Genomic DNA, 23,440 nt, shown 5'->3' with positions numbered 1-23,440 from the left:
CCAGCCTCCAGACAGACACGCATGTAGAAAGGCACACAGAAAAAAAGCACACCTTCAGGGATTAGTTTCAGCAGTCTGTTTGAAGTTGGTCCGTTTCCCAGCTCAAGCATTAAAATTCAGCCCCAGTGCTGTCTTTAAATTGCTTTGATGCTAGGTGGGTTTCAACCCTGACCTGTCCTGATGGCAAGTGATGGCTGTAACAAGCTGTGGATCAATATTCATAGCGGGTGTCCTGGACTGATAACACTATCCAAGACAATGTTCACTATCGGTGGAGACAGCTGAGATATTGCGCCATTAGTGATGTTGTTTTAAATAACCTGATCCATTTCTGGGTCTATTTAATGAATTTCACAGTTTAGATACTATCTTTAAGGAGAAGCCAGAGGCTATTCCTGAAACGGTGATGCAAATCAATGCTGCCAAGGCTCCGCTGCTTTTCTTAAAACAAAGTGGACTGTAATTCCACCGCAGCTCCTTATATATTCTGGGAGTCGTGTCATGCTATTGATAGTATTAGCAATAAGAAAGTATTTGGACTTTATCGAGGGAGAAAACAATATTATCTGTAAAGCTGGAACACAGTTGATAAAATCTTATCCATGACTGTAAAACACAGGGGATCAGTTCAATTCTTTATATGACAAGCCAGTTGTTTTTCTTCTCAGTTGTCTATATGAAGCACTGGGTGTGTATGAGAAGATACCATCGAGGCAGGGCACGGCCCTGTCAGCGTTTCGGTTGAGCTGATGCGGGTCTCATTAGGCTTCTGCTGCTGTGTGGATCAGTGCCTTTGTCCCCAAGGGCTGAATCCTGTCCCACTTCAGTTCCTGCAGACCCGCAGAGGCATCCCATGGTACAGAGTGTGACAGGATAGAATAGAATAGAATAGAATAGAATAGAATAGAATAGAATAGAATAGAATAGAATAGAAGTGGGTTGGGTTGGGTTGGGTTGGGTTGGGTTGGGTTGGAAGGACCTTCAAAGGCCATCTAGTCCAACCCCCCTGCCATGAGCAGGGACAACTTCAACTAGATCAGGTTGCTCAGAGCCCCGTCCAACCTGAGCTGGAATGGTTCCAGGGATAGGGCATCGGCCACCTCTCTGGGCAACCTGGGTCAGTGTCTCACCAGCCTCAGCGTAAAAAATTTCTTCCTTATATCTAGTTATCGTGGTTTGGGCTGAACTGGCCACTGAAACAAATGATAGATATTCTCTTTTACCTCTCTCCATGTCAGAGAAGGGAGAGCATCTCCCTTCAGGGAGAGAAGGAGGAGAGAGAAAAGAGACTTATGAGTTTAAAAAAAGAAACTAAACTACTTTAATGTAATATTAATAGAATAATAAAAAGACAATAATGATATACATACAATATATACAAAACTGTATTGAGCTCCCAGGATGACAATCACGTCACTGACAGGCACAGGGAAAGTCCCAGACTGGACTCCGTGACTGGACGGGATCTGGATTCTGGATCTGGACTCAGGAACACACAGATCGGGATCAAAGGCAGACAGAGAGAGTCCTCCTTGGACACCAGCCATTGAAGAAAGAGAGCTGACCCTTTGATCCCTCGGATTTTCTACTGAGCATGAGGCAAATGGGACGGAATACCCTGTTGGTCAGTTTTGGGTCACCTGTCCTATCCGCTCTTCCCCGCAGGTGGGACCGCTCTACGCTTCTCCGCAGCCTACCCTCCAAGGGGGCAAACAGCAAAGTTAGCTGGCCTTGGATGTTATAGTAAGTAAGTATAAGCAAGACCTGTCCTGCATACCATGCCTTGGCATAAATTACAAATAATCGTATATTATCACTCTGGAAGCAGACTACCGTCTTAAAAATACACTGTTAATTTCAGAGAGTTCAGTTTGTTAGAAGAGCCTTAGCTGAAAACTAAAATTACTGAACAGAAAATCCGTTCTGTTTTACTTCAAACCAGGACACACGTCTAAATCTACTCTGAAATGGCACAGCAAACTCAAGCTCTGCAGCGGCCGCGGGAGCGATGTGGGAATCTACCCTCACACCGGTGGCCATCCCACCGCGCTCCCGCTCCTGAGGAGGAGCTGCAGGATGGGTGGAAGCATGCCAAGCTTCTCGTCAGTCTGGAAAAGTCTGACCCAAATCAAGACCTGGTGTGCTCTTGCGAAGATATTGCTGAGGGTCTGGAGCCCTTCCAGGGGTGTAAAAAGCAGTATAAATTTTTAAGGAAACATGTATGTAGCCTTTACATTCGACAGCGTCTATCTCGGGTTACGTGTGTGTTTCATAGGATGGAGCTTTTTTTCCAAGGGATGCAATGTCTGAGGGAGTTTGTCATGAAACAGGGAATGAGCCCCGTGCTTGCTGACTCGCTGGGCTGCTTTTTTGTTGCCAATGCTGTTTGCTAGCCCGTTCGCTGGGCTGTTGGCAGCAGGCAGCCCAGATGCAGATGCCATTCGCAGTACCTGTGGAGAGGAGCAGTTGTTTTGGTAGATGGATGGAGACACCGGGCACTTGCCGTGCTCTAGATCATAGAAACATAGAATGGTTTGGGTTGGAAGGGACCTTAAAGATCACTTAGTTCCAACCCCCAGCCCTGGGCAGGGACACCTCCCCCCAGCCCAGGTTGCTCCCAGCCCCGTCCAACCTGGCCTTGAACACCTCCAGGGACGGGGCAGCCACAGCCTCTCGGGGCACCCTGCGCCAGGGGCTCACCGCCCTCACAGGAGAGAATTTCTTCCTAATATCTCATCTAAATCTCCCCTCTTTCAGTTTGAAGCCATTCCCCCTCATCCTATCACTAGATGCCCTTGTAAAAAGTCCCTCTCCAGGTCTCCTGTAGCCCCTTTATGTACTGGAAGGGGCTCTAAGGTCTCCCCAGAGCCTTCTCCAGGCCGAACACCCCCAACTCTCTCAGTCTGTCCTCACAGCAGAGGGGCTCCAGCCCTCTGATGCTCTTGCCATGCCCTGGGAAAGCAAATCTCGGTTCACGCAGCCACCCACCTCAGGTGTTTTTTGGTTTTGTTTTTAAATCAAATAAAATAAATTACTGAAATGAGAGGCGGGAGGAAAGGCGCGCAGCTGCAGAGCCCCAACCCCGCCCGGCCCCGCTCTCCACAGACTGCATTTCCCAGCAGCCCCCGCGGCGCGGCGCGGCCCGGCCCGGCCCAGTGGGAGGGCGGGGAGGGGGGAGATGGCGGCCTGGGCGCGGGCGGTGCGGGGGCTGCTGCTGGATGTTAGCGGCGTTCTCTACGACAGCGGCGGTGACGGCGGGGTGCCCATCGCCGGCTCGGTGGAGGCGGTGAGCAGGTGGGTGCCGGGGGCTCGGTGCAGTACGGCCCGGCCCGGGCCCACCTCACCGGGGCAAGAGGAGGAGGCCGAGGCGGGGCCGGCGGTGTGAGGGGCCGCCCGGGGACGTGGGGAGGGGGCACCCCAGAACGTGGCGGTGCGGGCTTGGCACCCCGAAAATGCTGTGTGTGCCTGCTGTTGGGCTATGGGGCTGCACCCAAAGGCGAGCGGGGTTTGGGGGTTTAAAGCCAACCCGGCTGCGCAGCCCACCCCCTCCACCCCCCCTCCGGCTTGCTGTGTAAAGGTGAAGTGGGACGGGACGGCAAACGCCAACGTTTTGGTTCGCCTTGGTATGTTTTAGGCATATTTAAGCTGTGAGGGGGTCTGTGCGGGTCTGCTGTCCTGGGGCTGGTAGGGAGAGGAGCCCGGAGCACTGCAGACAGATCACAGCCCGCTTGATTTTGTATTTACTACCGTGGTCACACGTGGGGTGAGAGCAGGCACTGTATAGGAGGTCGGATACGTTCCCCCAGTAATCATTTTTAAAATATTGCTTGCGCTGGCATGGTGGTTCTGTACATTGACTACCTTGGCTGTCAAATTAGCTGGGACTTCTCGCAGAGAACTTGCAACCCAGCGGAAGTGGAGAATTTCAGTGCTGCAGTTAATGAATTGCCCAGTTTATAAGTGACTCAAAAGCAAAGTATTGTCGTGGCAAGTTACTTGCCAGTGCCCACAGGTAGTGAACTCCCTTGCTTTTAGCTGGATAATGTAATCCAGTTAACATAAGCTAAGTAACCGCTGCTAAACAGATAGTCATTTCATTTAGAATCATAAATCGTCTAGGTTGGAAGGGACCTTTAAGATCATCAAGACCAACCATCAACCTAGCACTGCCAAAACCACCACTAACCCATGTCCCTCAGCACCACGTCTACCCGTCTTTCAAATACCTCCAGGGATGGTGACTCCACCACTTCCCTGGGCAGCCTGTTTCAATGTTTGATAACCCTTTCAGTGAAGAAATTTTTCCTGCTATCCATCCAAAACCACCCTGGCACAACTTGAGGCCATTTCCTCTTGTTCTATTGACTGTTACTTTGGAAAAGAGACCTACCTCCCCCACACTACAATCTCCTTTCAGGTAGTTGTAGAGAGTGATGAGGTCTCCCCTCAGCCTGTTTAACTTAATTAACTTTAATTAATTAGGTTGACTTGCCAGTGTGTCTGTATTGGCCCTGCTTGACCAGAGGAGCCGGATGGGGCTGAGGAAGAGCAATGGCCACAGGGACATCTTTGTTTAAAGACAGGGGTTGTTTTGTGGGTCTGCTCCACTAGAGGAGGTCATGGGTTTCCAGAAGAGCTTTTTGGCTCTATGTGGTGTTTCGCTAATCTGCTGCAGAAAATCCAGATCTGTTTCACATGACGAGTGCTGCTGCGTGTACCCCACTTGAAATGTTTTAAATGTTGAAATACTGAGCCAGTGTGAAGCATTGACAGCCTGCTTGGTGAGTGCCTCTGAGGATTCTGTCCTCTGGGGCCACCCAGCACAGACACACTTGTGGTGAGTGCTGTATTGAGCAGGGAAATGTACAGGAAGAAATATTGAAATTGCTAAAATTAATCATATGAGTTTAGTTAAATATGTGCCTAAATGTTGGTGGAACTGACGTGGAAAAGGCATAACTGGAGAAGACTCAGTTCCAATAAAAGAAGTCTTTGCTACTTTTTTGTGTGTGTTTTTTTTTTTTTTTTTTTAATGGTATCTTTGTTCATATTTCTTGAAATACATGTGGTGAGCACATACAGTATCATTGGATGAATCTTCTGGTTTTGTGTACAGGATCAGGGCTTCCAACGCTATCAGAAAGCAGCGTTTGAAGTGAGTTTAAAGCTTATTGAGGCTCTTGGCCTGTTTGTGGTGCTCAGCTGGCCCCAGCAGCAAGGGGGAGCCACAGGTGCCAGGATGGCCAGCAGGAGGCAGCACTCCAAGGGAATTTGGTGAAATTAGGCAGAGGGAAAAGTTGCTTTTATAAAGACATCATATTGAAATCCCATGGCATGTGAGTTTTCCATGGGATTGTGTATGACTTCTGTTCCCATTCCTCCCTGTCCTCTTTATGCAGTATTTCAGGGCAATTTCAGTTCTTGTGCCTTTCCATAGCTATGCTACAGGCTCAGGATTAGAGCAAGACCCTAAGAAAAGGCTTGCAGCAAAATGAAAGCATTTGTTTTCCCCTGGGTGCGTAGAGCAGCCTGTTTTCTGAGTGCAAAGGGGCAGGTGCTGCTAGGGCGGCCTCTGCCAGGATTAAACTTTCCCGGCTTTCCTTCTTGTCTCACTCCCAGTAATACTGCTTCCCATTGAGGCTGGCCTGTGCCAGCCGATCTGTCAGCGAAGGAGAGTCGTCTTCTGCTTTCCATCTTCCAGGAGAATGCATCGTACCACCCTCCTCTCATTTTTTGCCAACTGGTACATTCTGCTGAGACTGTCGCATACGCCACGTTTGTGCGGTGCGTAACACAGGGCAGCCCAAATCATAGCTGAGGCCTCCGGGCATGGCCAAACCAAACATAGGTAACAACTACATAATTACTGTTGGACATCAGATCATTCCTTTTAAAAAACAGCACGTATTCAATAGTTTTTATGGAGTTTTTTTATTATATTGAGGTTTATATTATAATTTTTATAATATTTATTATATTGAGGTTTATTTTTATTATAGGTTTTTAAACTTTATTTTCCATCGGGTTGCAGGCTGTTATTTAATAACTTTTGTCACTGCACTTGCTGAAATCTCCTGTATGGAGGCAATGTAAATTGCAATTTAACTTATGTCAATGTCAGAAATACACCAATGAAACAACAGTAAAACTCTGGCCTTGGGCTAAATGTAAGATATTACGGTCTTTCTCGTGAAATAGTGGAAATGTCCGTGGGGCTTCTCTGCAGCTTCGTGCATGAGGCTTGTTTCCTAGGGAGTGCACTGGGAACATAATGGTTGTTTTTAGTGTATGTAGGCTCTGAGGAGTTTCATATCAATAAGCAATGGAGAAACAGTGGTTATAGCTATGGAAATGGGGGACAGCAGAAGTAAGTGTGGAAAAGTGCCAGGAAGGAAAAAAAAACAAACCCAAACCAAAACGTTTTGTTCAGGTCGTTCAATGTAAGTGGTTAAGAATAATCATTTTCCTTGGGTAAAGTCAAGTAGCCTTATTTATCTGCCTATTAGGTTGGTAATTGTTCTAGCTCACACCATTTAAAATCTTTATTGACTCATTATCCTATTGCCAGTTGGTCATTAATATTTGTGTCTGCGTCATAGTACAGCTCGGTGGTTTCAAGCAGATGGATTAAAGCTAAAAGCGGCTCTTTTTTTAATTAATTCATTTTTGTATCAATTAAAGAGTCATAATTGCAGATAGCAAGGAACTTTATAACTAATTCAAATTGATACAATCCTTTGCTAAAAGAGAAGTCTAAAATGTGCATATATATGTACAATAGGAGTCTTAAATGCCATTTTGGTAATTCATACTACAGATATGAACTCTCATAATATGATGGCTGACCTCTTCCGATTGTCTTGCTACATCATCTCCCACACCATTACAGCAATTAACTTTGTGTAACAACACATAGTACACACCAATAAAAATCCTAAGTAAACATTTTCATTTGCTGTTGGTTTCGTATGACTGAAGCCATTTTGACTCCTCTAAAACTGTATTTGTTGCATTATTTTTCTTGTTTTCAGCCAAATTCTGTGATTCAGTTATTTCAGTTAGTATTTGAGAGAGTAGCAATGTAGTTTATGCCAGCAGAATTTGGCCTGGTTTGTATTTATGATGACTGCAGGGAGGTGATTCTCTCTTGTTTCTTTGTTTTTAGCTAGCAGTACAATTGTAGGGAGCAGAAAAATGACCAAAGAAGCTGATGGACACTGAAGAATCGGGACCAAGATGACATTCAGTTACTCACTTCCCTGTGCTGTAGACACCCTCCTGAGGAAAGTGTCAGTAGTCACTATCCAAGTTGGTGTAACTTGTGATGAAGCACTACGTGTTACAACTGGGAATGCTTTATTTATTGCTAACACGCCTGCATCTTTGATAAACTGTATCTGTGAAATACCTTAGGATTCAGTACGCACTGAAAGGGATTTGGTGAACCAGAGGCTGAAAGGATGAACCACAGAAGTATTTGTTGTACAGAGCAGACTTCCTCCTGCGCTCAAGTAATGTTAAGGTGAATTCAGATCCTTCTTGTTACTCGGCTAGACCATGGCAGGCAGGCACCCATGTGCCTAAGGGCATTGGCACCCCTGGTTTAACCCAGAAGCCAGGGTGCCGAGAATGTCATTAAATCCACCAGGGACTGTTACTGTTAACTTTAGGTGGGCATATTGGAGTGGTGGATGACTGGAAAATCCAAAAGCAGCTTGATAAGAAGATTTGGCCCTTTAAAACTTTTAACCCATAATGTTTCTTGATCAGTTTACTGTGGCACACGTTTGTTGTTTTTAAAAAATCCTTATAACAGAGTCAAGTAAAACGCATCTCTTCTGAGTGTGTGTGGTTAACTGGCAGATGCCGTAGAGAAGATCAGAAAGCGCATGGACAAGATCAGAAAGCCCATCGGTGACTTAAAGGCTTCTTCTGGAGCCAGCCTTAACAGCGCCTCTGTACTGTGCTGTTATTGTCTTAATTGATTTACACAGCATTGACATGAGGTGAGCTATTCGCTTTTTATCTTACAAATAGCGGGGAGCTGGTCTCTTACAAGACAGAAGGTGGTTAAACCTCCATAAAAGATGCTCAGCCTGTGCTCTGTTATTTGCATTTACAGCTGTGTGCTGATAGTGTGTCCATTAGCATATCCATATGAAAAGCACACAGTAGTTGGACATTTACAACATCCTGTTGTTTGGCCAGTATAGTGCATCTGTTAGCACAACTTTCTACAGAGTTCTTTAAAAGAGCAACGGAAATCTGGGGAGCAGGGAGGCTGTGGAGCAGCTGGACAGTCGTGTTAAAATAAAATACCTGGAGGGTCTAACAAGGCGAAGATTGTGAGGAGAATAAGCGGAACTGGAACTGTAAAGCAATTCTGCATGTGGGGGTTCATGTGGACAGTTGTGAGTTTACAAAGAGCCATCTGAAAGTGTGTGTGCAACAAGGAATAGGAAATCTCTGTTACAGAAGATAACCAAAGCGTGGTTTAGCATAGTCTGTGCAGATGTTCAAAGTTTCAAGGCTTGCTATGCCTTCAGGACGTGTGATAGCAAAGGAGCTGTTCCTCCTAGAAGGAGACTTGCAAATAAACTATACAAACTCTTGTATAAATATCCGTTCATTTATCTTTGCACTTTCTATCCGTGGATCTCAAAGAAGCAGGAGAGACACAAAAAGATGAAGCAGTTCTGTAGAGTCATGTGTCTGTTCAGTGGCAGAGCCAGGAATTGATTCTTAGTGGGTGCAGAGTTGTCACAGCTCCACTCTACTCTGTGATATTAGCTATGGCCTCATTTTTCTGAGAGCAGTGGACCTTCCTAACCCATATTTGCTTTCTTAATCGGCAGTATTCACTATTATTTTAGAAAGATCTGTGTCCCTGAAGTTGTGGGTACTCCAAATGCTGTCTACACAAATTGCATGAGTAAGTGCTTACACTTTTGGAATTGTGTCATTAACCTTTAGCGTCTTGAGCTACTTACTGTCCATCGGCACAATTATGTGCCATACAAATATTTACCAATAAAGGATAATAGAAGATGCTACAGTGATACCTACTACCTAACGGTACTTGTTCATCCACTACCTTGTATGAATACTGATAAGTCCCTGAAGTGGATGAGCAGCACACTGCCTCGTGCTGTGCTTTAGAACTTGAGATTTGTCTCAGTTTACCACTAAAGTAGTATTTTTTTTTCCCCCCTGTCTTTCATATTTGGTGAACTCAGCCTGGAATCTTAGAATCAAGCTGGATTCTTTGCGTTTCCTCGGCAGTATTACTATTCAGGCTGCATGCTGTCTTTGCAAGTGAAGTGGAAGTAGTTGTCAATTGCTTCCAGATTAAAATCACACTGTTTGGAACGCAACTTGGTATTTGAGCTACTGCAGTGAAATAGCATGGTACTTTCTAAAGTAGGTAAGCAGAGCATGTGTGAGTGAACTCTTTCTCTATAATACAGGCTAATAGAAACCTTTTGGCAATTTACTTTCTTTTTCTGAGAAATAGAATTAATTATTTACAAACAGGTGCTGTTTGCATACAAAGTAAGAATTCGACAGTGACAAAGATAACTTGGTTTTGACTGAAATTTTAAGTGAATAATTAGTAGTTTCAGGGGAAAAAAATCCCAACTGCTTTTAGTACAGAATGAAAGCTACTAGAGTATGATTTGTTATATTGTCCATAAAAATGTTTTGCTTAATGCAAATAAATATATTCCAGACCCGTTAACACTAACTGAATCCCCAAAGTTCAGATTTTTTTCTTGACAGCTCCAAAGTAGAGAGTTACCAAGTATTTAAAGTCTACCAGAGTTTACTTTTGTGACAAAATACACTCATACTTTGAACCGCACTCGGTATTGTGTTGCTGCGCTATTACAATCAGCCAGCCACTACAAGACGAGGTGAGAAGCCCTGATTCATTTCCTGCAGCGTAGTTGAAAGTCTGGGACTGCTAAGTGTAATACTTTCATTTAATTTGGTAATCTACAGTGATTAAATGAGTCTTGTGACTGAACATAATGGACCAGAAAGATTTTTCTTGTATTCTGCTTTGTGCTTCCTTTCTGCAGATTCACTTCAAAAGCATGTATTATTTTTATTAAATATTTAATTCTAGATTTCATTGTTGTGGCATATTGTTGTCTACAAATCGGTTGTCTACCCTTCTGTTCAGGCAGCTGGAGTATGATCTATTGTATCAGGTAATTTGCTCGGTATTCCTGGTATCCAGCTGTATTCGGTGCATCAGAGAAAGGCAGGCTTTGTAGAGAATTCAGGATGAGACGGGCTTTGTGTTTGGTTTGGTATACAACTTCCAGTATTTATTTCTACCTCTGAAAAATTCTGGATGATTGAAATGCCTAAACTAAGGCGTTGGTAGGTTTTTAAAGTTTACTTTGAACTACAATTTAGTGATTTTTTTTTTTTTTTTTTTTTTTTTTTTTAGCTTTTGCTGTCAAACAGTCTCAAAGTGACGTTTCCAGAGTCTTTCATTTTATAACGGTACCCTTTCTTATTTCACCCTTGCCCACCCTTAGAAAACACTGGACTCTTTCCTTGTGGCTCCTTCATATGTGCCTATTAATCTGCCTTCATTGTGTTCAAAGGTAATGCCCTCCTATTTTTTAATCCCTTTTGCAATCCCTCCTTTGGATTCCCTCCAAATTATCCACTTCTATATATAGCGAGAGGTGAGCCATATGGGTCTGAAGAGGAAATTGTGCTTGTGAGATAGCAGATGTAGAGATGAATTGCAGACACAAGAATGCAAGGGGGAGCAGGGCCAAAAAGTGCAGTACGTAAGGATTTGTCAGGCCAGCCTTGCTATATGGAGCAGAAAGCTGGACCACCAGAGAACGGGAACTTTAATGAGCTTGGCTGTACTCGGGACCAATGACAGGACATCAGTGAATGGAAACACCAGGAGATCAAGGGACAAAAGTAGCATCAGAGATGCGACAGTGAGATTTAAGCAGTTTGGATGTACTCTGAGGATGGAAGAAATCAGAGGAACAGAAAGGTTTGAACACTGGGATAGAGAAGGAACAACGAGAAAGCAAGGCAAGGTCACTCTGTCAGAGGACCTTGGCAGGGAGAGTTCATCCACACTCCTCTGATCGCGTCACACCCACTGAGCAAAACACCGGGAAGTCCAGTATTTGTGCAATTGGGAGAGGCTTGTGCTGTGGAAACTGGCCAAATGAGCTAAGGATGGATGAAGGCTTTTATGGCTGGCCTCCTTCAGATGTTTGAAATAATTATTTTGATTGGTGTTATTTCAGAAGCTGAAATTAAAGATGAAAAATACTTGCTGCTGAAATAGCCACTGAAATAGCATGAATGCAGATTTGCGGACAAAGTATAATACATTATTGCCACAAATACACTTTTTAAGCAGAGGGCACATAAAGCAGAGTGAGTGTACTCCCCCTGCACAGGCATTTGCACAGCTGGACCCCAGAAGGGGTTACTGCTCAGCCAGAAAACCCTTCTGCATCCTCTTCTCAGGTGTGTGTCCTGCTCTGGCAGCAGGAGGTTCTCCTGGGAAAAGCCTCCAAGATCAGGCTCAGGATTTGCAGTAATTCATAAATGTAACACAATCTGACGTTTCGCTATATAACTTGTTCATCGCAGGGCTAGAAGGGGGGGTTTACCTTCCGTGTAGAGCAGTCTGTGACTTGTTGGGTGAATTACTCCCCAACAGTGGCAGGGACAGCCAGGGAGGCTTTCGTGGGCAATGGAAAAACATCCCATTGCCTGCTAGTCAGCAGGCTCTGAAGGCACGGAAGATTTTAATACCTCCCTTTGTCCTGATCACTCACCATTTTGTGGTCTGGATGAGATTTTACCCACCATTACTAGTCTGATCTCTTGTTGCAAAACCTGTTTTAATTCATCATTTGGAGTGTGACTTTTAGGTGGTGGCTGCTGCATATCATGCACTGTGGTTCTCCATCAGCCGGGCAGGCTAAAGAAGTGATACACATTTCTGCTCTTTTCAGACTTTCTTCTGTATTGACCGTGAAACTAGGCAAGAAATTTCTACTTTGACCATTTTGCGCAATCTTGACAGGAGATGTTTGACCTGTAGCACCAGCATCCTGGCCCTTGCAGAGGGCAATAAGCCAATGTTAGCCCTGCCCGGGTGGGAGGTTGGCATTGCTGCATAAGTCCTGCTTTTATTTTATTGTTCAGTTGCAGGTAGATAACTCTCTGGTACTGTTATTGCCCCTAGTTTCTGAGATGGTATGAGAATGCCGACAAGTTTACACTGAAGCACCAGGGTCAAATAGCACAAGTGCTTAGCACGCTTTCTTTGCTTTTAAATAAAAAAATACTCTGGAAAACCAAAAGCAGGATAAAAAGCCAGTTCTGGGAATCTCATAACCAGCGGTCTTCCAAACCCCTTTGAAGTTGGCACGGGACAGTTGCTACGCTCAGGCTCGTTGCCTCTTCCAGCGTTTTGCTTTCTGCCCCGCTGCACAGGACCCACCGGCCGTGGGCAGGGCTCTCCTGCTCCCATGTTAGGAAAAACCCTCCCTGCGAAAGAGTGGTCAGAGTCTGAAGTTTAGCCTTATACCATGTCCTAAGTTGCTTCTGCCATGTGCAGGACAATGTGAATTTAACAAGGAGTGATGGCTTCCAGCCTAGATCCCGTGGCCATTTCTTTTCCTACCGGTGTCGCAACCTTTACATCATCTTAAAGAACAGGTTTTGTGTTTTATATGCCCAAAGGCTGCCCATAAAGGTTGGCAAGGGCAGTTGGTTAAGTCTGCACAAGGTCAGTCAGGATGTCTAATAATTGTCCTAACACTTTACCTGTTATGGAACAATAATGAGAGTTTTTTCATTATTTTCGGGTGAGTGAACCTGGCAGATGCTGACAGCCAGCAGATGTGTAAAGTTCGAGGTGATTTGTAAGGGACCGGCTCATCTGACGCACGGTAATTGCATTGTGGGACATTGTCACTCAGCGTCGTGTCCTGCTCCGGCAGAATGAGGTAAAGGTCAGTTCAAAGAGCTGCCGTAGCGTGAGGGGCAGCTCGGGGCTGAAATTAAAAACCTCATTTCCATCTCTCCCCTATACAGGTGCTCACAGTGTGCCCAGTTCTAGATTTAAGGATTGCTTGGGCAACCAAGCGGTTGTTTCTGTCTGGCATGGGTTTAAATCCCTCCTCTGGTAAGACTTAGCAAAAGTCTCCTTACCCACCTGTTGGTGTGTTAGTTTGGCGCTCACCTGTCCACTTATAATTTTGGGCTCGGAAGTTTCTTCCATGACTCTTTCCTTGGCTTCGGCGCCTGTGCTGCTGTCACAGCTCCCCGGGCAGCCGGTGCCCGTTATGCCGGCACGGCCGGTGCTGGCAGCGGAGCCTGTGTGGCACACAGCTGGAGGGGTGCAATTGGACTTGTCCTCTGCTGTCCCCTCTGAGAGGGGCTCCGGCAAGTTTCTTTTGCCGCAGAGATGCTTGAAAATGAGTTTGCCATTTGTGACACCCTGAAAGGGCAGGAGCTGCTCTCCCTTCACGCCTAGCTCCCCACACGCAAGTGAAGTTCAAGTTCCCCCATTCCTGCTCATAGGCATTAGTAGTGGTGTGAACAGTCATTGTGGAAATGGAGCGGATTTGTCGGACGGTGGGCCTGCTGACAGCCCTGAACCAGGAGGGAGAGGTGGCCTCAGCATGTCCCCAGCTACCTGGACCGTGCAGAGTCCCCGCAGCGTGAAGCGCAGTGCTGCTCTAATCAGGATTGATTTCTGGTGCTTCTGGAGTCTGACTGGGATCTTTATCGCGGCTGCAATGTATAGAAGCCAGCTGAAGCCCTGATTAACTGGGCTTCCTGGGTGTGCCTGTGCTTCTGTAATAGAGATGCTGATAAATCTGTAATACGCTGGAGATCTTGATAAAATGTGTGTTGTGTATTTCATCTGCTGTTGCCTCATTCTTCTGTACTTGCAGGTATCTAATCCCTTGCTCTTTACCTTATAAGGCATCATGTTACAAATGTTGTTCTTTATTCTTCTCCTAACATCCCCACACTTGCTGGGACCAGATATTGCAGTAGCTTGCTCTGCACATGCTTCTTAAAATGTGGACAATGGTGGCTGGGTGAGCTCAGCAGCTCAAGGTTTCCCGTTAAGCTGTCAGGTTGAGCAGCAGTGCCTCCAGCACAGTATGGACTGGCTGTGCAAAGCATCTCCCCTCTGTTAGACAGAGACTTCCAAGGTGTCTCTTAGTTCCTCCTGGTGCAAAACCTGACCATGAAAACTGAAGGAGAGTTTCACTGTAAACATGAGCGGAGCCAGGATTTCCCCCATGTAGAGCTGTTGCTAAAAGCTCTCCCTAATTATTTAAGCTCCGAGTTAATAGTTGTTTGCTGATGCGTGCTGGCCTGCAGGCTCTGCTCATGGTTGCCTTGCTGAGCATCGAGGGATGGATTCATCCTGGTGGGTGACAGTCATGCTCATACTGGTGAGTGTGACTGTATTGTACAAGGATTTGGCGGAGAGCTAGCAGAGGGTCTTTTAAGACGTGCTAGCTTTGAAGGAAAGGGTGGCTTTTTGTTGAAAAGGTATTTTTGTAAAAATAAGTCTTCTCAAATCAGGACATCTGGAGTTCTTGATGGTTTTTCTTTTGCTTAGTGGTCCCGGATATTTTTGCAAGCCCTTTTTGTGTTTCACCAGAGGACTCCCATTTTCTGACCAGCTTGGCCTAACTCTTTGTGGACCTCACCTGATCTGAAGCAGTTACTGAACTCGTTTGTTGAGGTGGTAATTGCTGGTGACCATGAAGGTGTGAAGCAGTCCAGGATGTGTCCAAACTCCTTCCACTTTGGTCAAGCCTTTCAGAAGTGTAACTCTGTTTTTCATCTAAAATTCTGAGAATGAAGTTAAATTTGTAGTGTAGGAAAAACCAAGTCTTTGCTTTCACCCAGCTGACTTGTGAGGGTGTGTGTTTGTCAGTGCAAGTTGGTGGTTAGTGTTGTTCCTCAATTCATTTCATTGACCTTTAGGAAGAGAAATAATAGATTCTTACTCAACAAATGTCTGCTTCCAGGCAGTCGTGAATCAGGTTTGTTTTTTTTTTTTTTCCTAAGAGTGCGCAGATAGGCCTTGCATTTAGAGTAAGATGTTTTTAACCATGGCACACTGCTAAAAGTTTGTTGTATATCCAAATTACACTGCTTTGCTTTTTAACTACAGCTGAAACCGTGTTTCGAATAACAGATGTGGAATACTGTCATCCCGCTGTCACACCAATTGTTCATTGTTCTGAGAAGGTCACATCATAATTCATTAACAATAATTATTCCCTGGGTACACCCTGCACTTCTTCACTCAATTGCTTCATTAACTTGTGAGTGAATCTCACATTCACTGCTCCAATCAATGAAGATATATTTATAATGTACAAGTGGATGCTATTAGTTACAATATATTAACTGCCTAATTTAAAATAGAAAAGCTATCTTTATGAAGGGCAATTAACCACTAAGTGTAATTGATAATTCACATTCCTATGATTAGGAAAGACAAATAATAAGAAAGAAATGAATCACCTGCATTATTGAAGAAGACACTGGCGTGCAGTTTTAATGAGCAGAAGGGGCTCTCCGGGTCAGGACCAGATTTCTAAGAATCCTTTGGTGGAAAGTTCGTCATCGGATGCATTACCTCGAGGTGGTTTTCGTGTTTACACCAACCAAATGGGATCATCTTCCCTAGGAAAGGAACCCACCACATTTTGTCTTGAGAATCAATGCAGAGGCTTTCCTAATAGAAGAGTCCTTTTTTCATCCTAACACAAAGAACTGTAATATTTTAAAATTAATTTATAAACCTAGCCCCAAACTTACCTAGGTATCTAAACCTATATTAGCTAGGTCCTCTAAGATAATTATGTACAAATTCACTCTAAAACTGACCAAAATTAGACATTTTAATATCTTTTAGGAGCTGACTGACAGTCCTTCTGGCAAATAATTTAAAAAAAATAATGATACATTTTCAATGCTTCTAATTTTCCATGACCACTTTGTAATACATTGGTTCTCCAAATAGCTGACAACTTATCCTTGGAGAAGAGGCCTTTCGTGACATCCCCAGTAGGTCACCACAGCTTGGGTCGGGAAACAAAGCCGTTCAGAAGCAGAAGACTTGCACAAGATTGCAGAGTACTGATCCAGAGGAACTGTGTCCTTGGCTCTGGGCGCTTGAGGCCATGATGTCTTCCCTTCAGAAGCGTGTAAACATTTATTAACAAATCAGTTGAGTACCATACTTTTCAGGATTACCCACCAAATAACAGCACAGGTGTTTTATGAGAGATTAAGTGATAAATGTAACTGAAGCCACCCCAGTGTTGATATAAGCGTCATTGCAACTAGCTGGTCTCTTACTTGGAGTCTGCAGAAGTGCAAAGCCGTGCTGTTACCTCCAGCAGATTGGTGCAGCGGGTGATCAGTAAGTGGAAAGGTGACAATCCAAGTTAAAATGCTAATAGCCAGTGGTGTTGCACTGGATACTGTGCTCATGGCTGTGCAGTGCTTTCAAGTCATGTGTGTCTACATCCATGGACCGGTTTGAAGAAAAGGAACAGGATTTTGGAGTATTTGATGTGTGGAGGGAGTGTGTGCCTGACACTGTGGTATCCTGGGGATGGTGGGCATCACCTGTGCTGCCGTGTTCAGCTTAGCTCTCTGCTCCAGAAAAGCAGTTATGTGCTATGATAGGGGCTCTGCATGTGAAAAACTGCAACTGTAGTGCCCAGAATCAATATTTTAGGTGTGTCTTGGTCACTCTAAGGGATCTGGCTCCTGTTCTGGCATTTCCTCTTTGCATTTAGGGGTGGGACAGCAAAGCTGATAACTCAGCTCCTTCTCTATGTCTGCTTAACCCCTCTGCTGGTTTTACTCAACAGGATCAAAGCATCTGGTCTGAAGCTGCGGTTCTGCACTAACGAAACCCAAGCAACCCGGGAGAAGTTTGTGAAGAAGCTCCAGGGCATGGGCTTTGACATCTCCGTGTCTGAAGTGACGGCCCCAGCCCCAGCAGCCTGCCGCATTTTGAAGGAGCGCAGCCTGAGGCCACACTTGCTTGTGCACAATGGTGGGACAACGCTGCTGCAGATGCTGGGACATGTAGTGGGGTAGCCCAGAGAGATGTGGGCGATTGCGATAGAGCAGTGAATTCCCATAGCTCATGCGGTGAAGAGCTTCCAGTTGTTGTTTTCCTACTGGCAAAAGTTTTTTCCTTTTTCACGAAACTCTGGAATAAACCCTAGCAGTCTGGCCTGAGCAAGATCTCAGTTATGGCAGTGGTACAGGGAAGGCCCGGAGTTGTGCTGGGGGTGAGCAAGTGCACAGAGGAGCCTGCTGCTTAACCACAGAGACTAGGAGACAGGTGAGGTCTTGTGCAGGGCATTACATTGTCTTTGTTATCAAGGTAGAGGTTTTAAGTTTAAAGTGTTTTGTTCCGTAGAGTGTGGGTGTGGAGAAAGGAGGTGGATCCTGCCCTCACTGTTATACATTTTCATTCAGCTACCCAGGAGTTTGCCTTGGGTCTAGGTGCTTGGGGATAATGAACCACTGAGACCTGGGTTGCAGAAGCTAAGGCAAGGGTAGGAAATGGTTTATTTGGCTGTTTGTTGTAGGACAGATGAATAGCAGGATCCAATCAGGAACAGAGGGGTATGAAGAACAGTTGATTCAGACTCGGATTTATTATTTTTTTTAATGTGTTGGGTAATGAATGAAGGGAAACACAAATCTGGGGGAAAACTATCAATTCCAATGGTATCTGAAATGGTAAGGGGTTTGTGGATCTTTTTTTCTCTCCTGTAGATCTCGTCCCTGAATTTGCTGAGATTGATAAAGCAAACCCAAACTGCGTGGTTATCGGAGATGCAGCAGAAAACTTCACCTATGCAAACCTTAATGAAGCTTTCCGAGTTCTGATTGGGTTGGAGAAGCCTGTTTTGATCTCCCTTGGAAGAGGGTGAGTTGTGCACTGGTTCTTCCTCAAGCCTCTACATTTTTTAATTTCCCCCAGTACTTAATGGAGGCAAGATATCAGTGTGGGGATTCATACTACCAACTTTTCAGCAGATAATCTATGTGTCTGGACTGGGAGGCTGATCTGTTCAGGTATCTGTTAATGAAGGATCCTCAATCGGTAATTTAGTTACCTAACTTGGCCTCCTGTACTGAGTCACTTACTTGTAGTTTTTCCAGGGGTGTAAGGGAAAACTGAGGTGATTACACAGACATAGGTCTCGAAAAGGAGGTGGTATGGATGCTCCTCATGAGCTATAGTTCAGCCTTGTGCTGATGCAGGATTGTAAAGGGCACTGGAAGTCACTGAACTTGCCATGGCGAATCCTCCAGTTGACTTTGAAAACACTCATCAGAAGGGTCTCTGGTGCTACAGCACTGGGTGAAGTATCCCTTTAATTTCAGCTGTTGGTGGTCTTTTTGCTGTAGACAGTGCAGAGTAAGCAGTTGTGTGGGTGTGTTTCTTGAAGTGCTAGAGGGTGAGAAATGTAGCTGTTCCTCTGAGGAGGAATTGTAGCAGCCTGTAGAGAGCCTGGAGATGCCCTGGTGTATAAGGACAGCAAATGCCAGCCTCCCACACTTCAGAGTCAGCTTTCAAGAATGAGATAGACCTTGATGAAACAATACGTATCTTTGCAGGTGGTGGTGGGAGGGTTAAATAGCTGTAGTTTTGTAAGCCATGAAGAAAAGGACATTTGTTGCTTTAAGAGCAAGTCTGAGAGCCTCTTGAAAACTCACAGAAATCATGGATAGTTTGGATTTTGATGTGTGTGACCCCCAAGTGAATAAGTATTGCAAGAGGCCAGTGGGATTATAGGCACTGCTTGTGTTTTTGTCTTTGCCCCTGCAAGATCTCAGAGACGAGAACTGTTAGCTTAACTGCTGCCCTGTAGCCATGCATTCCTGTCTGAACTGAAAATAAATTATTTTTAATAGTGAAAGAAACCCAAAACAAACAAAAAAATCCAACAAGCCATGCTTAGCTAAAGGGCTGTTAGTGTGGATTTGTGATGCAGTTTGATCTTCCAGCAGCCTGAAGTTACTAATGGTGAGAAGGATCAGGTGATCCAAAAATGGTGTTTCAGCCAACAGTTGGCTAGGTTTCTTCTTCTGCTTTGAATCCTGCCCACATCTGTAGTGGCTGAGATGTGATACTGGATGGGCCTAATGGCCTGTGTGACATACATGACTCCTTGCTGTTTGAGTAGTACTTAAAGATTGCGTCTCTGAATGTTGGCATTAGCATCTCTGCAGGTTGATTCATATGTATGAAAATGTCATACATAAGGGAGCACTTCCATGCTGGTGGCTTGGGAATTGCTATACAGGAGGAATAAGAAGCCAAGAGAATTTTTATTTGATAATACAAAAATCCTACCAATTTATGAAAGTAGCTGCAACGCACAAACTCCGCCTAAACAATGTTGGAAATGGGGGTGGATGCTCCTCTGGCTGTGAGTAAAGTGGTGACTGAGAAGACCTAAGGGGAGAGCTTAAGGAAATACTGAGAAGTGGCTGGGCTGGGCTGGGCTGTATGGTGAAGAGCGGCAAACACAACTGTGCTTTTGAAGTGACAGTTGAATTGTTTTGGTAGTATGAATATCAAAAGACTGTTTTAATTATTCTCTGAATGTTAAAAGTAAATTTTGACCTCCTGCTTTCACATGCAGGAAAAGTCCAGTCAGGGAATTTGAATGTTTTCCTAATAACGATTCAGTTAGATGTATTTTGAGATCTTAAACAGGAGGTTATTGATGCCAGCACTGAATAATGACAAATCCAAACAGCCTTGGAGGAGTTACTCTTATCTGTGGTGCGATGTATAGGCTTAAAAAAGACTATGCGTGTTTAGCTCGAGGAAACTGTAGTGACAACTTTTTTCAGTGGACCGTAATGGGCATGAAAAGCCTTCTTAGTTTGTGGGTTATTGATCCAGCCTGGTACAACTTATCAGTGGGAAGGAGCAGTTAAATCCATTGTGTTGCCTTACCTGACACTCACGCTCTGCTCCTACAACACAGGTGAAAAATCCTTACTGTTTCTCAGTTAGAAGGATAAGGGGAAAATGTTGATCCAACAGCAGAATTGCTAATATACATAAAAGAACCGAGTTATGTCTTATTATGTAATACTATTTTCCAAAATGAAATATGGAATTAACCTTTGTTTAAGATTTGCAATGTCATCAGTGCAAAAATGCCTTTGTACACTGTGCATCCAGAAGTATTTATTTATTTGTTCATTCATTGATGTAGACAGCTCTAAAACAGACCCGTTGTTATTTTTTTGAAATGTGATTTTTCATGTAAAAATATAGATTTTTTGGATATTCTGAGCTCAGTTTTCACCATGAGCATACTTTTTTTAATGATTTATCATTTAGGTAATGTGAACGTGAGTTTCCCAGGTAGGTAAGTTCTCTGACTCGAAGAAGGGAGATTATGAATTGTATGATTTGTTCACCTAACTAGAGAAGCCTCATTGATGCAGAGGGTCATATACAAAAACCAGCCACAAGCCAGCTTCATTTTTAGTATGCAGAATCAGTGTAACTGGGTGGACCTTAACAAGGTGCCTGCCTTGGACAAGTAGGATGATTTTGGTTGAAGTTTTAGTTCATTCCATAGAAAACGAAAGTGTCAGAATCACTGAAGCAGAATGCCCTCCTCCTGAAAATGGAGTGATTTACATTTAGCATCTGTTTTGGGCTGAGAGTGGGAATTGGCTTTGTAATTTCTTCTGTCATGCCACTGTCAGAAAATTAAGCTGTTTACGCTAGACTATAGAAGGTTAATGGCTGTTCTAGCAAAGGTCAAGTGGTCATTTTAAAGGGAGGCTGTGCTGAATAATCGAAAATGGCAGAAGGATAAGGCATAAAATCTTAACTGACTGCTCATCCTACCTTTTTTCCCTGTCATATAGAAACCTGTCTTTGCTGTGATCAGGAGAGCTTGGGAGACCTGTGTTTATGTGACTTGCTATTCCAGAAAAATACCATAAAGATATTAACTAATTTTATGAGCCTCAAGGCAATAGGAACATTCTTAGAAAGAAGAAAATTTAGCTTGGAGGGCTTCCTTAGTCCTGATAAACAGTGCCCTGGCTGTCCTCATGTGGGAGGCTGGTGACAAGCAATGGTAGTCAACTGTTTGGGGTCCCCTTCCAGACATACTGAAGAAGGTGTTACAGCTGCTGGTTGGTGCCAGCCCTCATCTTGTGTCTGCCAAGAGGTCTCCATGGCTGATGAAAGGAAGAGCAATGTAACTGCTGTCCTTTGTGAGCAGCTAGTGCTCTGTGCAATAAAATACAGGCCAAGTTCATCCTTGGAACAAGCTAGCTGAAATCCCTTTGAAGCAGTGGAGTTGTGTCCCAGATGCCAGATGGGCATCCGGTCTGAGATCTTTTCCCCAGCATTGCACGGTACTGAGCCTGTCCTTTACTTAATTCCTGGTGTTAAATTAAGGCTCCAGAGTTTCTGATGACTTGACTTTTTGTTGCAGCCATATGGACATCTATATAGGCACAGAAATAATAAAATGTGGTTTCTTTGTATTTAACTGCCAGCGTTTTCATTTCATTGAAACTTTATCACTTTCATTTCCAGACGCTACTATAAAGAAACCGATGGTCTGAAACTTGATGTTGGAGCATATATGAAGGCATTAGAGGTATTTTATAGCTTGCATTATGCTTACTTGCTCTGTGCACCTTGTTAAAAGAGTAACTGGTATAAATGTGGGTCATCTTCTGTAATTACTCACCTTGGTGGAGGAAGTTTCCACAGATTGAAACACATTTGCTGCATTCTAAATATGAGTGGATTCACTTGTTTTCTGGCTTTGTTCATTATTTTTTTTTTTATTTAAAATGAGAACTTTTACCATTGTGGTACCTTTAATTGGAAGCGAGGCCCTCGAAAGGAGGAGTCAGAAAAGAAAGACATGGAATATTGTCTGCAAGATACCCGAGAAAAACTGAAGGTCCGTTTTATGTTTGGTGTAGCATTGTTAACATGGCCTTCGCCCTTAACAGTTTACAGCAAAAGGCCCTTATTCAGCAAGATACTTAAGTGCAATCCTGTTTTTAAGCCTGATTAAGTCCGTGCAGGACTGGAACCCAATAGATAAGCCAACCTAAGGGTGAGAGAAGGAGAGAATCATTATTCTCTCTTTTATAGGCTTACAGAGAGATAAAAAAAATACATAGTGAATGCAGAGAGTAAAGCAAAGTAGGGTAGTATACAAGCACAGAAGATCATGGATATAATGTATGCTTGCAGCACATTCGTTTGTATCGATGTGAGTTTTGGAGAGAGTTTTTGCCTCCCAGATAAGTTCAGGCTTCTAGTTGTCTGGGAACAAGCTAGAAACACCCTTTTCAGCATAGCACTGATATTTAGTTGCAGGAAAATAAAACTTTTCAAATCTGGCTGGTCACTTGAATCATTAAAAATATGCGAGGTGGTTGAAGAAACCCTTTATATCTTTTAAGGCACTCGAGTACTTTTGATCATTTAATATGGAAAATAATTGCTATTTCTTTAAACGTGATGCTCTTACAAAATGAGTGATACTGGAACTGATTCTGAAGGCTGCTCTCATGATGGGGAATGTAAAAGGTTTGTAACTTGAGATGTTTCAGAACAACTTTCTGTCCTGCCAGAGAACATTAAATACTTCTGTTATCCAAATTCTCCGATATTCACCTTCACCCGCTAATCCATTGTGGTATTTAAGGGCAAAAATCAATAATCACATACTTTTTATACAATTGACTGGAGTTGCGGAGTTGAACAAATCCTTTTCTGATCAGCATTTTTTGTATGTCTCTCTCCTTTTTTCCAGTATGCTTGTGATGTTCAAGCTGAAGTAGTGGGAAAACCAGCAAAAACATTTTTTGAGTCAGCCTTAGCAGAAATGGGAGTTTCACCACAACAGGTAAGGTTTCTGATAGTGTGACTACTGGCTGTGCCATGTAGTTATGCCCACTGATGCTTTTTTTTTTGGTTGGTTGGTTTGTTTGCTGTCTTTCATGTTAAGTTACAGAAGAGATTGAAGGGAATGTAGCCAGGATGACATGGTAGACTCTGGGTGGATATGCAAATATTTTTTTCCAGACCTGGTGTGCAGAGAAATATTTATGTTCAAGATCTTTCTATGATTTTTTTTTTTAAAAGGAAAAGAAAAATGGTTGAAAAAATGTTTCAGAGGGAGAACCCCCCATGTTTGCCTAGTCTATTGAATAATGCAAAGTAGACAAAAGAAGACTGACAGCCAAGAGGGTAAATGTTAGCAAGTGGGGACCTGTTGAATTTCTTCTGCCCTGTGTGTACTTGTTACCGTCCTGAAAGGCATGACATTATTTTCTCTGCTTTTTTGAG

General features: G+C 43.9%; 1 protein-coding gene across 1 annotated transcript in view; it reads left to right on the top strand.

Moving 5' to 3' along the window:
- Positions 1-3,178: 3,178 nt before the first annotated feature.
- The window catches only part of LHPP (phospholysine phosphohistidine inorganic pyrophosphate phosphatase), a gene marked incomplete at its 5' end in the record, with an annotated part of 92,290 nt that continues 72,028 nt past the window's right edge, over positions 3,179-23,440 (top strand). The window contains 5 exons of the mRNA XM_082486296.1: positions 3,179-3,294; positions 16,929-17,116; positions 17,851-18,004; positions 21,665-21,728; positions 22,905-22,997. Of these exons, the coding sequence (XP_082342422.1) occupies positions 3,179-3,294; positions 16,929-17,116; positions 17,851-18,004; positions 21,665-21,728; positions 22,905-22,997 (615 nt within the window). The remainder of the gene's footprint in view (positions 3,295-16,928; positions 17,117-17,850; positions 18,005-21,664; positions 21,729-22,904; positions 22,998-23,440) is intronic.

This window comes from Vanellus vanellus (genome assembly GCF_965231255.1).
Source record: "Vanellus vanellus genome assembly, chromosome: 7".
Taxonomy (NCBI): Eukaryota; Metazoa; Chordata; class Aves; order Charadriiformes; family Charadriidae; genus Vanellus; species Vanellus vanellus.
The sequence above is the reverse complement of the archived record's forward strand: the minus strand, read 5'-3'. Positions and strand labels throughout refer to the sequence as shown.